The 15,089-nt window shown below is 39.7% G+C and overlaps 1 protein-coding gene across 1 annotated transcript; it reads left to right on the top strand.

Annotated features, from left to right (window-relative positions):
• Window positions 1-2,575: 2,575 nt before the first annotated feature.
• TWF1 (twinfilin actin-binding protein 1) lies at window positions 2,576-13,617 on the top strand (the record flags this gene model as incomplete). Its single annotated transcript, XM_009702838.1, has 8 exons — window positions 2,576-2,653; window positions 5,189-5,367; window positions 6,670-6,765; window positions 8,619-8,723; window positions 10,502-10,627; window positions 10,812-10,962; window positions 11,389-11,510; window positions 13,180-13,617. Coding segments are annotated over 8 exons (1,028 nt in total), but the record flags the coding sequence as incomplete, so codon positions are not given.
• Between the last annotated feature and the right edge of the window lie 1,472 nt (window positions 13,618-15,089).

The following is a 15,089-nucleotide window of genomic DNA, read 5'->3' as shown; positions in this document are numbered from 1 at the left end:
AGCGGGAGCCCTGGGCAGAACCGGTAGCCCCCGAGTGGGGAAACCCACTAAAGAGCCCGTCACTGAAGGCCCCGAAGGGGGAAAGTGGGGGGGAGCCTTTTTCCCCCCGTGTTTCCAGGCCTTGGAGGGTGCGAGGAGCAATTAGAAGACAGCGTGTTGTTCTCAGTCTTCCCAGGTCCCCCCACCCCCCGAATCACAGAATTGCTAAGCAGGGATTACACTGCAGGATTACGGGGAGGTCGAGTTTTACTGTCTCGATTTCTGCAATCTGCTTGTTCGGTGACTAGTACCGTGTACTTTGCCTGCTCTCCCATCTTTATTGTTGAAGGTGACTTTTGTCCCAGCCACGGCAGCTCCTGACTGCTCTTCCATTCCCTTTTTTGTCCGTTGGCCGCATTTGGTCTGCGCCCTTTCGCCTCTCCTCTTTTCCTTCCCCTGCATGCCAATCTTTGCTCTTTTTTGATGCTTCGTGCTTTAAGTTCTTCAGCCCTTCTCAGGCTAGAGGTGCATCTGGGATAACTTTTTTCCCAGGCTGGGGAAAACTCTTGTAGTGGCTCTTCATTCCCTTGTTCTGTCTCCTGGCAATGCTGGAGGGAGGAGCAGAAGAATATCCTGTTGCTTACCGCAAGCAAGAAGAGTGGCTAAGCCTCTTCTGCTGCTTTGCTTCGTGGCTTTGAGAATATTTCGTCCTCTGAGGAGAGCTGTGGAGAACTCGGCAGCTTTCCTGCACGGATCCTGCCTCGGCAGGCACTAATCAGGAGTCCTGTTTGCAGCAAAGCATCTGCTTCTGCAATTTGGAAGAGGAATAGCACTTGTTGTGCCATTGCTGGCTTTAGCTACAAACAGGCTACTGTCACTCATGAACAATTGCAAGATTTGGCAGCATGGGCTGCTCTTTTCTGGAAACAGAGATGAAGTCATGGGGACAGTGATACGTACCAGGCAGTTGCTAAAAGGACTGGACTTTCAAACAGGCCAGTGCAGATAGCGTAGGGAGTTGCAGAATGGACTGCGTTGTGGGAAAATACACTAGAATATCTTCACAGTCTTCTAAATAATTTAAAAATAACATTCCCTGTAAAATATTTGTGAAACAAACCCGAATTTTAATTCTGTAGGTCTCTACTATGCAGAAAGTGTAAGTAGAAAATAATATCACTCTGTGAATTTTAAAGCCTTTATGAGAAAAAACATAGATCGCTTGATAGTGAGATGGTTTCTCAAACGTCTTGTCTCAAAATGTTACTTCAGGAGTTGCCACAGTTCTGATATTGGTGCAGGGACTGCCGTATTTTGGTCCTGTTTTGGTGCGTAGGGTTGACATGGGAGAACAAAGAACAAGAAGATAATAGACAAGAAGAGGACAAGTCCTGGGGGAACCGAAAGGTCTAGAAAGCGGCACGTCTGCGTGCTGAATGGCATGGCGAGGACTGGCAGAGACGATTAAAAAAGCTGTCAGCAGATTACAGTGAGGGTCTGCACTGGTTAGTGGGAAGATGCTAACTGGGATGAAGCTGGGGTTGGACTGGTAACCCGATGGAGTTTAGTTTGTTTAACGCCTCCTTTCCCTCCCACGCCATTTTGGAATTTCAGAATGGGCCTGGGCATCGCTTCCACGGGCATGAATTTAAAATGGTTTGGGTATGGGCAGTGCTGTTGCTGGATACCGTCTGACCATCTGTTCAGTCGGCCTCAACCTGACTATAAATAATCCATTTTATTTGTTTCCTGGTTTGATGTTTGTTTTGCCAGTAGGATTACTTAAAGGACCAGCTTGCAATAAATTTTCTGCAATAAATGCTGTACAACCCCCTGTCTACAGTGTAATTAAACTGATTTGAACTCGGATTATTTAGCAGAGCAGTTGAGATAAGAATGATCTTCACATGACTCAAGCACAGCTCTTCAGTGCGCTTAGGGAAGTGAGCCTGTCACGTTTGCGCTGCAGTGTCAATATGAATTATGGACGTTTTAAAATATTTTTAGTTACTTCTTTCTAAATTCATTGTAAAGCTATCCCATTGCGATAGGTCGGGGTTTGAACAATGCCGTCAAGATAGGTACAAGGAGATCGGGTGATACAAAAGATGAGCGATGAGCGGCAGCCTTCCCTGGTACTCTTCAGAGAGGTGTCTGCAGGAAAGACCGGCACTTTTGCCAGACAAGCTCTAACATTTTCCTGGCAGGCGTAAAGTTTCTGTCTGAAAGTTTGTACTAAGCCTGCAGACTTCATGAAGCCATTGTAGTTTGAGATGCGTCATATTTTTATTGTGTTGCTGCGTTAACTCTGAAACCTGAGAGTGATGATGTGATGTCACCTTTAATTTTCACAACGTTGAAAATCAAACAATATGCTAGAAAGCAGGGCTGTTTTTAATGTTGCCTGTCATCTTTTTGTGGCATGCTGGTGGCTGGAACAGTATGCAGCATAGAGGGAACATCACTCCTGTGTTCCTTTTTCAGTCCAGCTTTGCAGTTGTACGCTTTTCCAGTGTTGTTCTTACCTTCGTGAATATTCTTTGTCCTAGAGGAGTGAAATGTGTTAATTTGGTTACCTTTATTTCCTGTTTTTCAGCTAGTGGAATTGTTAAAGACACCTTTGTTGGAGCCAGAAATGGACAATACAGGCTTTTAAAAATAGTCATTGACAATGGTTAGTCAAATTTTTATCTTTTTCTCTGATTCTTTTAGATATTTTCCTAGTTGTTTTAGTGACCTACACGTACAATTGTTTAAAAAACAAATCTTTGCAAAGCTTAATGTTTCTAAGGCCTTTCATATACAGAAGGTAAGATTTAAGTTTTGGTGATGCTAAACTTTTCAGTATGATGCTACTGTATTTTTGCATTTGAATTTTTCTTCCCAGTGTCATTTCATATTTTACCAAGGACTGCTGTGTATCCATGTTACCATATGGATAATATAAATGAGCTTACTCTTATCTTCTTACTAAAGAAAGAGTAGAGGTAAAAAAAATTACACACCTGTGTAGTGTTTTGGCACTTTGGTTACTTTCGTTAGACAGAGAGATTCTTACACAGCCGCTGGTCACTTTAGATGAAGTATAAATGTTATCGGTCTTTTATATTGGGATCAGCTGCATGCAGAAAGTCCTGTTAAAGCAGACATTTCAGTAGTACTCTGGCTACATAGAAAGTATCTTTAAAAATCTGCAACTTTGTACAAATTTTCAAAGCTAAAACTGTTCCTTAAATCTCATGTATATGTAGAAATATAAAAATACATAATTTCTTGCAGAACTTGAATTTGATCTTTGGACTTCTTGGCAAGTGATCAAGGATGCAAACACTGCAAGATAGAATGCATAATTAATTTTTTTATAATAGCAATGCTGGTTGACTGTATAAGACACTTCATGGTTTAGTCCATCTTTTCAAGTACACCAAAAGCCCACCTTGGGTTTTTTGTTCTTTCTAGAGTTCATTCATTTACAGTACACTGACATACTTGTTAGCTGGAGAAAGGTACGTGTACATACACATGCATCTATTATTAGGTAGATAACCTACTGTTACCTTCTTTGTGTTTGCTTTTCTTAGGAAGTCTTCTGACCTTTTAATATGGCTTTCCTTAAGGAAATGGCAATAGTAATATTATAGGCAGGTCACTGTGGTAAAGTCTCACTAGCACAAGGTAGCAAATGCTGTCATACCACTGAATTATATTTTTTTTCCCCCATTAGGCAAGGTAAAACAATATGCTTTTGTGTGTATGCTACTTTTTAATATGAAATGAAGCCTAGAAATAAGAGTCAAATGGAAGACATTCCCTTTTTTTTTCCTTTTTCTGTGTGTGTGTGTGTGTGTATATATATATATATGCATTTTGTCCCTATGTAGAAGCAGAATCCAGTCATTGACACTATTTTCCACAGCTCAAAAAGAAACCTCTAGAACTCCCAGAATACTGGAAGAGGGACAGTTGCCTCATCTGTCTGCAGGAGCTTTCAGCAACTGCCTTTAGTCAGCAGATGATAGTCAAATTGAGTTCTGCTAATCTGAGTTACTAAGAGGGGAGGTTTGCTGCTGGGCAATAGAGTTCCTCTGACTGTATTTTTCTGTCTTACATCCAAGTGAGTATAAAGCCACCTCGAGTTCAGAACTGGCAGGTACCTTCTGAATGCTCTGGTCTACGTGTACAACTTCAGCGACGTCGCATCTAATGCAGAGAAGGGCCAAACACCCTGTCTCCGAGCTGTCGTGTGCTGTGACTTACTGCGGTAGAGTGCCTCGCTCTGGGAGTTTTGCTGCAGAGGCATTTGTACACTGTTGTACTTTCCTCTGACTTTGTAGAAGTTAGGTCTAGACTCTCAAAAGATACTTTGTATACTAGCTACCACGATGGCCCTCAAACTGTTGTAGGATCCCGTTTAAAGAAGGTATTTCTGTTTTGATTGTGGGGGCTAATATTTATTGGGAAGCTGGTAAATGTTTTGAAAGACACTATACTAATACTTCCCTTTGGAAGCTGAGATGTGATTTATAAATAAGAGAAAAATCTTGTTGCTACAGCTGTGCACATAATTGAATCGGGTCTGAAGTATTCTATACAGACTTAAGCCAATTATACATAATAAACAACTTCAGTCATTTAAAGAGACCGTAGTTACGAAGCTGTATTAGAAAGAGGTTTATCTACTTACATAGTCAAGTTAAAGTGATTAGTGCAAGCATATTCATTCCAAACTCTTTTCACTGTATAACTGAGTTGTTGACTCCTTACAATGAGTACAGACACTGGTACGTTATAGCAAGAGCATCAATACTTCTAATTCTAAAATTTAAAAGCTTATGTTCATCTTGTTTCTACTTAAGTATTTCAATTTAAAAATAAACTAACAGGCAGAAGGCAGTTTTTGTTTCCCTTCTGTGTACATTGTGCTAAAAATGCTAACATCAGTCTTAGCCCTTCAGATGAAAGAACTTGATGACAACCAGCACATTACTTCTCAACTGTTTGCATTTGGGTTAAAGTAAGTTAGGGTTTGAACATCCACAGCTTTTGTAGGAGCTCACCTGCTTTCGCTGTGACTGTTCCTGACTTCCGTTCTTGTGGACACAGTTGTGAAAGATGAAATGTCTGGTTAACTGTTTATTGTAATTGCTAATTTTGAAAAACAGTATTGACTGTATTGTTGCTAACCTGTAGCTTTGGTTATTGTGTATAGAGCAGCTTGTTGTGGGATCCTGTAGGCGGCCAGTTGGATCATGGGAAAATGATTATGATTCCTTTGTCCTTCCCCTTCTTGAAGACAAGCAACCATGTTATATATTGTACAGACTAGATTCTCAGAATGCTCAAGGATATGAGTGGATCTTCATTGCATGGTCACCTGATCACTCTCCTGTAAGTAACAGTCATCACAGACTTCGTGTTGTTAATGGTTTTTCAAGAGTGCCATTTGACCTGAATCGTAGATACGAAGGAAAAGGATTTGAGGGATGAAGCATTCCCCAACCTTTCCCTCACTTTTCCCTGTGAACACTGGGAAAACATCTTTCTTGAAGCTGATCGAGGAGCAGTATCAGTGGGTCTAGGTGGAGTGCAGCTGATCCAATTTATTGCTAGGCTGACTGGAGGAGACAAGACAATGTTTTTGCCCTGTTTGTTTGTTTGTCTTTCTGTCAGCGTTCCATGAAAATTCATGGAAGGATATAGGACAGAAATCTCAATGGGTGTTATCACAGAGAGGAGGATTATAGTGTGAGCTCAAGCTGCTTATTCTGTTTGGCTTGCTGGCTGCCCAGCCAGCACTTGTGGATCTGTGACCTGCCACAGAATATACTGTTTCTTAGTCAGTAGTTAGAGAACATGGGAGGGAACTGAGGTTAGAGTTAAGGATTTCTAGGAGAAACTAGGATCCTCTGTACAGGTTCTGGGAATGTGAAATAAGGAAGAACAGAAAGTAAGGGTATTCCAATATTCCTGCTGCTTTCACTAGCAGTTAGGAAATAGTAAGACACCAAGAGTTGGAGTGCATAGAAGAGATTAGGTGGAAAAGGTGAGGTGTTGTGGTGAGGATGTCATGACAGTGAAATAAGGTAGGAAGATGGGACTGTTGAGGGAGGAATTAGTGACTATGTTAGACACAAGTTGATAGGGAGCAAACGTCATTAGATCTTCTACCCCAAGAAAATTTCATTTTTTCCAGTCTGTAGTTGAACCGAAACTATCTGGAGTCACTATCAAATAAAAAATAATAATGATTGATTTACAGTCTGCTCTTTCTCAATCTGTTGTATCCATTAGTACACAGACCAGTGACAAAAGATCTAAACAAATCTTGTTTTTCCCATTTAAAATTAGTAAAGATTATGTTGACTTTTTTTTTCCATTTAAAAAAACCCTCATACTCTTACCAAAGCTGCAATTTAGTTTTGGAATTGCTTTGGCAATAATGCATAGTATCATGCCCTTGAGAATTTAACAGCATGTGTTAGTATCGTGATCCAGAGCTCATTCTGTGCGGTTTATTCTTTATTAAGAATTACAGCTTCATAATGCAGTTTCAACACTTAAAGTATTTATTCAAGAAACAGGTTTGTTAATGGACTTGGTACACCAACATGCTAGATTCTCTGTGTACACCAAAGAAAAGAGAAAAGAAAATAACCCAAACCAAAACAACACTCTCTTATTATATGCTAGGTTCGTCAGAAAATGTTGTATGCAGCAACGCGAGCAACACTTAAGAAAGAATTTGGAGGTGGTCATATTAAGGATGAAGTATTTGGAACAGTACAGGTATGTTTTTCTTTTTAAAGTCAGCACGCTGACTGTTTGTCAGGCAGACATCAGACAGTCTTGACTTTTTAATCCATTGCCAGTTTTTAAGAAATCCAAGTTAGAGTTCTCAAAGATACAGAATTCCTATAGCTTTCATGAAAACTGATGATTACTTAGAGATCCAAATTATTATTCCCCTTTTCCCCCTTCAGCAAAGACAGAGAGACTGCAGCAGTTGTCTTCTGTTTGGCCTGTTAATTCATCACATGCACAAATCTGAACCAAAGCACTGCCACTATTGACGCAGGGAGCTGGTGCTGAAGGAAGGGGAGGAGTTGGAGATTTGGGTAAAAACAGAGGGTATTGTAGTGGGGAAAAAGCTGTGGAAGAGACATGGGCTGTTGCGGTGGACACACAAGTCCATAAGGACGTGAAGCTAATAATTCTGCTGCTCACTGAGTGAATAATGTTATATTCAGCCTTAACCTGTGATGGAGGCTTCGTTATCCTAACAAACACACTAACAAACCTCTGTGGAGAGAAGTAGATAACCGAGTTCCTAGGAGGGTTTACTGATAGAGGTCATGTTATTTTTTCCTTGCCCATTCAATCAATTGATCTCTCACTGCCACTTGCACCAAGTCATTAGCAGTCTATGTAATATGTAGAATTTGTATCTAGCCCTACAACTCAGAACCCAAGTCTGAGTTTCCATCTCAATTGTAAGGAAGGAGCATTGCATTTGTCTATTACTGTTATTTCAGAATGTGCTTAGGGCACTTAGAGGGTGGAGTCAATGTAACTCACTTTTTCCAAGTTCGTTACGTTACAGCTCAGTATATCTCTTAAATTGGTGGTTTCAGTGTCGTTATGAACTTCTTAGTTGTAGCTGGCCTTTAATGTTCATCTGTGTGAAAATCACAGCTTCTTCAAGGTACTAAAGTGCCAAACCTCACTCAGAATCTTGATCTTCAGCATCCAGTGGGTTACTCTGTCTTTATTTTGTTAGACACAAGGATGGTTTAGTTGCAACCAGCTCTGTTATCCTGGTGGAACCTGGTTATGCTCCCACCTGCTGCTTCACATGTATTAACCTCGATTCCTCTGGGCTCCTGAAACAAGGTGTAATGGAATATTGGCACTGGAAATTGTATTTGGGAAGGTCTGTCCCTTGCCACAAGGGAAGATCTAAGAAGGAGCTTTCTCTTTCTCCTCAGAACTTGAACGTAAAATCACGTTCATATGATTGCGTGAAGTCCTGCCGTTTTCTCAGTGACCGCCTTAATAATAAAAACGCAACAGTATTTGCCTCTGGTATCAACCTCTTTGGAGGGGACCACAACTGACACTGAGTAGGAACGAATTCCCCAAAGTGGCTATCAGAATTCATCACTTCTGTGATGTTGCATCCTAAACTATTTGCAGTTATCATGTGCTTACTCCCTGTCCTAAGGTAGCATTTCTGTCTCCCATTTTTTTAGGCAGAAAACTACCAATAAGCTACCAGTCTGAGCATGCACATTTTATAAGAAAAGATGATTTTTTTTATTTATTAGAATTGTGGCAATTCTGTGAGGTTTTGTCCAAGGAGGCTGAATAACTTCATACACAGAGTCTTCATTAATGCTAATTTTTGAATTAGCAAGGTAATTGGGGACTGATTGTGGAAATGCTGCCCACGGTACAGTCCCAGGGACCTTGCTGTCCAGGAAGATGAGCTGAATTTGCAAATGCGCCTACACTTGTAACCCCTTCAAAGAAAATGACCATAACTGTATGGGAGGTCACTGCTTTTTTTTATGCTGCATAGAACATCTTTGAAGAAAACTTTTATTGTCAAAAAATGATCAATATTGATATTGTGCTTTCAGGATGATGTTTCACTGAATGGATATAAAAAATACTTGATATCACAGTCGTCCCCTGCACCTCTGACTGCAGCAGAAGAGGAACTTCGACAAATTAAGATTAATGAGGTACCTACAGTGTCTTCAAGCATGGGTGGGAAACTGGGTGCAGGGTTCTAAACATATTGTAGTTTTGGGAAAAAGTCTTTCTAGGGTAAAAAAAGGGCAGAACAGAAAATGGAAAGTTTCAGAAGGTTTGAGTGGACGAGAATATAAATTTATTTCTCAGTGAGTTGAGGCTGCAGGATGATGATGGCTGGAGTTGAAATGGCACGATCTTGCTGAGTTTGCAAGGCCTAGCGTCCAAGTCGGAGGCCTCGCAACTGCAGAGCTTAATTGTTGCAACTTTGGCCCTTAACATCCCTTCAGCATCACTGGATGTGCTTCACTGCGAAGGGTGAGCGAGCACTGGCACAGGTTGCCCAGGGAGGTTGTGGAGTCTCCATCTTGGAGATACTCAAAAGCCATCTGGGCAGAGAGCTGGGCAACCGGCTCTGGGTAGCCCTGCTTGAGCAGGGGGGTTGGACAAGATGACTGCCAGAGGTGCCGTCCAACCTCAACCCTTCTGTGATTGCCCACATACATTGCCCATAGCGGCAGAAATTGTAGAGAAAACACAAAATAGCAAGTGTTGCAGTGAATGATTGCCAGGAGTATTTCAGCAGCCTTATTCCTAGAGGAGATGTACGTAGCTTCCAGCACCAGTGCATTTGTCTTTAAGACTGAGAGGAAGTGAATGGAGTTCCAATAAAAATAAAACAGAAATCCAAAACAAGTAGCTAGTCCTTTTAAGAGACTGATTTGCTTTTGCTAGAAATGCTTTCTAGAAAAACCTCTAACAAATGCCTTTAACCAGATAATTGATGATTGCCAGCTAGCTAGTGACTGAAAAGTTTCAGAGGATTCTTTTCTCACATTTTTCCTTCACTTGATCACTTGTTTGTGTTCAGACATGTACTAAAATAGGTATGTGCTGATCTTACTAATTCTTTAGGCTTGTATTTCACAGCCATGGTCCATGCGTTTGAAGTATGGTTTGTTTCTGCAGCTGAAGGCCAGAGCTCACTTTGAGAAAAACTGCATGAATGTTAAGATAAACATAAATTCTTGAAAAATGGCTTTAAAAGAACTGTTCTTTTCTCTCAAATAATTTGTGACTAACAACTGGATTATGAACAATTGTCTAGCTTGCAGTTACCCTGCATTTTTTTACTAACATTGCGTTGGACCTTCTAGAAGTCAAAAATTATGATTTTGTTTGTTTGTTTTGTTTGCTTTCTTTTTGATATAGGCTTTTGGGGGGAGGGTGTTGAAACAATCTTTTGAAGTGTTCTTTTCCTTCAAGAAGATCAGTTTGTCTCATAAGATGTAATTTCTCTTCCTTTGAAAATTTTGACTCCCTAGAAAAGGCATTTGTATGTTTTGATCTAAATTTTTTCAAGATACAACAAAGTTTATAAGCAATATTGTCAGTTCAAAAGTATAACTCAGCATATGAACATCAAGCTCTTTCCTCCTGGGTTATTATATCTTTATACCAGCACTTAACTCGGAGCTTCTTCACGAACACCTGAGCCAGTTTTCCCTCTGCTGACTCTGTTGGCTCTGCAAAGCTGGCTGTTTCAGACATAGGAAACTGTTTTCAGGTTAGCAAGCAAACCTGACCTGTAAATTAAAAAATGCAAATCTGATGTCTATGGGAATGATGTTCTAAGGTAGTTTATTCTTGGTTTGGGTACTGCCAACTCTTGTGTGTAACCGTACGCAATACATTGTCAGTTATTGTACAAAACCAAACGAATGCTTGCAAAGGTTTCTGTTCACATCTCAATTGACTTGTGTTCCAGGTACAGACAGACGTTGGTGTAGATACCAAGCATCAAACGTTGCAAGGAGTAGCATTCCCCATTGCTAAAGAAGCTATTCAGGCTTTGGAGAAATTGAAAAATAAGAAACTCAATTATGTACAACTGGCAAGTATAAAATACTTTAACTATTTTTTAATAGTGAGTATAAAAGAGATTACCTATAGTTGATGACGTACACTGATAAATTACCATTCTGTATTAGATTAATTCAATTACTTTTTTCCATCCTGTCATGGTCTCTGGTTTGCCTTCTGTGTATTAACTATATTCAGGTTTGCTTTCTTAACAGCAAATTGATATGAAAAATGAAACTATTATTTTGGCCAACACACTTCATACTGAACTTAAGGACTTGCCAAAAAGAATTCCAAAGGATGCTGCGCGTTACCACTTTTTCCTGTATAAGCATGCCCACGAAGGAGACTATTTGGAATCCATAGGTATGAGAAAATTTCCCAATATGAAATTTCATTGGCTTGTTTCAAGTACGTTAGTAATTCTGAGGCAGACAGAAAGATGTGTCATAAAAGTAATCTGTCTGTCAGCGTGATCATAAATTTCAGAGTCATTTGGTTGTGAAACTGCCTTCTGAAGGGTCCTTATGTTTAGAAGGTAGTTAGCTGTCCTTTTTGATTAGGAGCACCCATAAATCAGTCATCATGTGAAAACATGAAGATACTGGCCATTCGCTCATCCTCCATTGGAAATGAAACGCTTGCTGAAGCAAAAAAGATCCCGACCAGTGTTACGTTTTTCCCTTTCAGACTGCATAGTTGATTTGCAAAGCCTCTCTGTTGTAAAGGATTTTATGATACAGGTTTTGATGGAGTGTAGTTATGGTCTGATTTGTGGTTTTTTTCCGGCAGTTTTCATCTACTCTATGCCAGGGTATACCTGTAGTATACGAGAACGAATGCTCTACTCCAGTTGCAAAAGTCCATTGTTAGAAATTGTAGAAAGACAGTTGTGGATGCAGATAATTAGAAAGGTAAGTACACTGGGTATACCGGTATTTTCTCCATCCCTCTGTTCCCTTCTTAATACCTAACTGTAACTGTCTCTGCCACCACCTTCTCTAAACAATGAAAAGTGTTGTGTAACTCTTAAAGTTTGTCCCGAACAAGAAATACTTTTTGATAAAGCTCCAGATACAACATTAAGTCACGGAAGCTTTTCTCTGGTTCATAATTTCTACACTTCCATAGCTTTAGCAGACATACCCTTGTGCATCAAGGAGTGTTTGAGAGTACTTTGAAGGACTGTTTAGAACCAAGATGATTTCTTACTGAAAGGCCTGTCATATTTTGGACCACAACACATTGCTGTTGTTGAACACTTAAATACCTTTAAAGCCAAGGTTATTTAAGGATTTTCAAAATAATTTCAAGCTCCAGTTCTGGAACTTAACAGTGCTCTCTTAGGAGTCCTTGATGAGGGAAACAAGGATTTGCAAACAAGCTGGTCTTTTCACACTGATAGATTTTACTACTATGCAGTAAGTTGCTTCTCGTCTCCAGAGCAGAGACCATAGGAATGGTCCATTTGTGTTACATTCTTAACACTTGGGCTGTAAACTTAAAAAAACTTGGAGGCTTGGTTTCTGTGGGGATTATGTCTACCTAAAAAATAGCAGAGTTAATACTAACCGTTTTTACTGAGGTGACAGGTGAATTAAGTAGATTATTACTACATGTTTTTGTAGGTAATTATTTCTCAGAAATTTCCTTTACGACAAAATAAATGCCCCATGTGAGTCCTGAAATTCCCGTAGACATATTTCGGAAGCATGTACTTGTCACAGCAATACCATGGCTGGCAAATCCGTCAAGTGCTACGGTTGGCAGGCCACAAAGTGCTGAATGCTCAGAAGGGCAAGGCCAAAGCATTTCTCTGAATTCTAAATTCTTGCAATTCAGAACAGTGGGGTTTCAGTATTTTCTTTCCATTCAGGTTTATATGCTTAAAGTTTAAAAACCAAAACAGCCTCCCCTTTTGTTCATTAAACTTACCTTCCCTGGCTTGAATAGTTGCTCAGTTGCAGTAGCCAGCTAATCGATGTTCGTACTCCTCCCTTTCTGTCTCGAGAGACAACAACATGTATGCACTTTGCTTTTACAGTTAGTGTTTACAGCACGTGTTAGTGAAAAATTTAAATTCTTAAAATGTGGAGATTACGTTGGGACAATGAAAAGTTTTTATTTTAGAGGGGTGAATAAAGAAGGGAAATTGTAGTTCTGAAAGATCTGCATGCTGCTTTCTTATCTTTTATTGAGGAAGTTCCTTTTCAGATGAGTAAATAAGCACTTGGTTCCACATGGAATGTGTACTCCTAGTTAGTATTAACATGTACACTGTGCGAAAGCTTGAGACAGAGGGAGTTCCTTGGCGTGTGTACCATGTAGTTGTGCCTGCATTTCAGGAAAAATAATTGAGCCAAATCACACTTAATGTTGGTAAGAGTATAGTGGATAGTTTTTTCTGGGAATCCAAGATTGCTCAGGGCATTAGACACAAGTTGGAGAACATTTCATGCTAGACTCTGAACATCACTGCACATACGGTTTTAACATAGTATTTAGAGCTCCAGCAAAATTTTGAGATGTTTTTAAATATGTCTTTAAGATGAATAGGATAATGTTGGGTTTTTTTTCCCCCAGATTGAAATAGATAACGGCGATGAGTTAACTGCTGACTTCCTTTATGAAGAGGTTCACCCAAAACAACATGCTCACAAACAAAGTTTTGCTAAACCCAAAGGTCCTGCAGGGAAGAGGGGAATACGACGACTGATCAGAGGTCCAGCAGAGACTGAAACACCTGGTGATTAGGAACCATTGGTTGCATTTGTTATAAAGTATTACACTAAGAAATGAAATTCTGGCTTTTGGAAATGGACTGAAATCATTCCATTTGTAGACGCTAGGAAAAAAAAAAAAAGGCTCTTTTTACTCTTCTCTCTTGTGACCTCAACGCTTTTTATATTGTTACAGGATTGTACTTGTTGACCATGTTTTATGACATGTGGAAAAGCTAATTATTTTGAAGCTAGAAGAGGAAAACTAAGCTAGTACCCCTTTATTTTAAATTAGAATCCACTATTTAATAGCAGTATATGTGATGATGAACTTCTTTGCAGGCGCAAGACTGTTAAGGCCATGTCCTCTGTGGGGAAGGTACAGCTGTATGCCTGGATCACAAACCTGTGTTCTTATGTGTAGCCTATGGAAACCCTTGAGACTGCCCATGTGAGAAGAGCTGAAGGACAACAGAGCATTGTCCCAGATAAATCTTGATTTTTCCTTGTAGCTCTTATGGACAAGAGTACAAGGGAAGGGTTTCTTCTGGTTTTGACAGGATGCATTGGTGGGTTTTGTTGTTTGGTTTGGGTTTGGGGTTTTTGTAATAGAAAAGATGAACTACAGTCAGTTATCCATCAATTAGTGTAAGCGTTCAGGAATAGCTGGGTATTTTCCCACGCAAAAGCATGGTCATTTCAAATTTATAACTTTATTTTGTGGAATTGTCTTTCAAAGAAATCTGACATAAAGCCACTACAGCTTTTCCAGACTTCTAGACCGCTCGTAAGCCTTACATAGTCAGTACTGAATGACCTAGTAAAAGGTGTTGAACAGTGCATGGGTTAGCATACGCCGTAGCTCATGGAGCTGCTTTCAAAGCAATATGCTTAAAGTTTCTAATAAACAATTGATTATCTGTGCACTTGGCTCTAAAACTGTGGAAGTTCAGTAAAAATGGAAATAGACTTGCTTCGTAATGGTGAGTTATTCTTGAGATCGAGTGTGTTTGCAGTATCAACTGCAATTGTAACAATTTTAACTTTCAAGGTATTCTGAAACTGACTTTTCTTCAATGTTTGAACTTTAATAGTAACATAAATCTGTAACAGAATCCAGCTGGGTCTTGAGTAACTGCTGACAGCACCTCGTTAGGATTTTTGTCTTCTTTTTTTGTCCTTTTTTTCCCCTTCCCTTCTCCAAAATACTAAAATCAGCCAGAATAGTCTACACTTGATTGAACCATGAGTAATATGTTTAATAGGAAGAGGAAAAATAGATGATTTTAAGGAGTGCATTAAGGAAGAATCAGATGTGGCAATCACGTATTGGATGACCTTAAATATTTAAAATTGTGTAATGAGGCAAATACTAGTGGGTAGATTATATTCCCCAGCGGGGACTTGCTTTTTTGTGTCTTGTATGTGAGCTTTGTGGGGTTTGAATTTTTTTTTCTTTTTTTTATATTTTAAGCTCCATGGGAGTTGCAAGTCTTGGTTCAGTGCATGTTATCATAGGTGCTGGGTGTACACATTCTATAGCTGAAACACATCTCTACCTGGTGGAAGATAGATTTTTAACCTAGTTTTGTAGGGAAATAATGCTTTGGCACTACTAGTTCCTGATAAAATTTGTTTTATCTTATCTGTTATTTTGTTTGGAGATACTAGCTTGTTACTGACGTCTGAGATTGCACTATATAATGTGAAGATTGCAATAGTTGTTGGGTTTACTGTGGTTTTTTCATATGCCGTAGAAATTGGACACCTCAG

This window comes from Cariama cristata, unplaced genomic scaffold (genome assembly GCF_000690535.1).
Source record: "Cariama cristata isolate BGI_N322 unplaced genomic scaffold, ASM69053v1 scaffold5436, whole genome shotgun sequence".
NCBI classification, from domain to species: domain Eukaryota; kingdom Metazoa; phylum Chordata; class Aves; order Cariamiformes; family Cariamidae; genus Cariama; species Cariama cristata.
The sequence above is the reverse complement of the archived record's forward strand: the minus strand, read 5'-3'. Positions and strand labels throughout refer to the sequence as shown.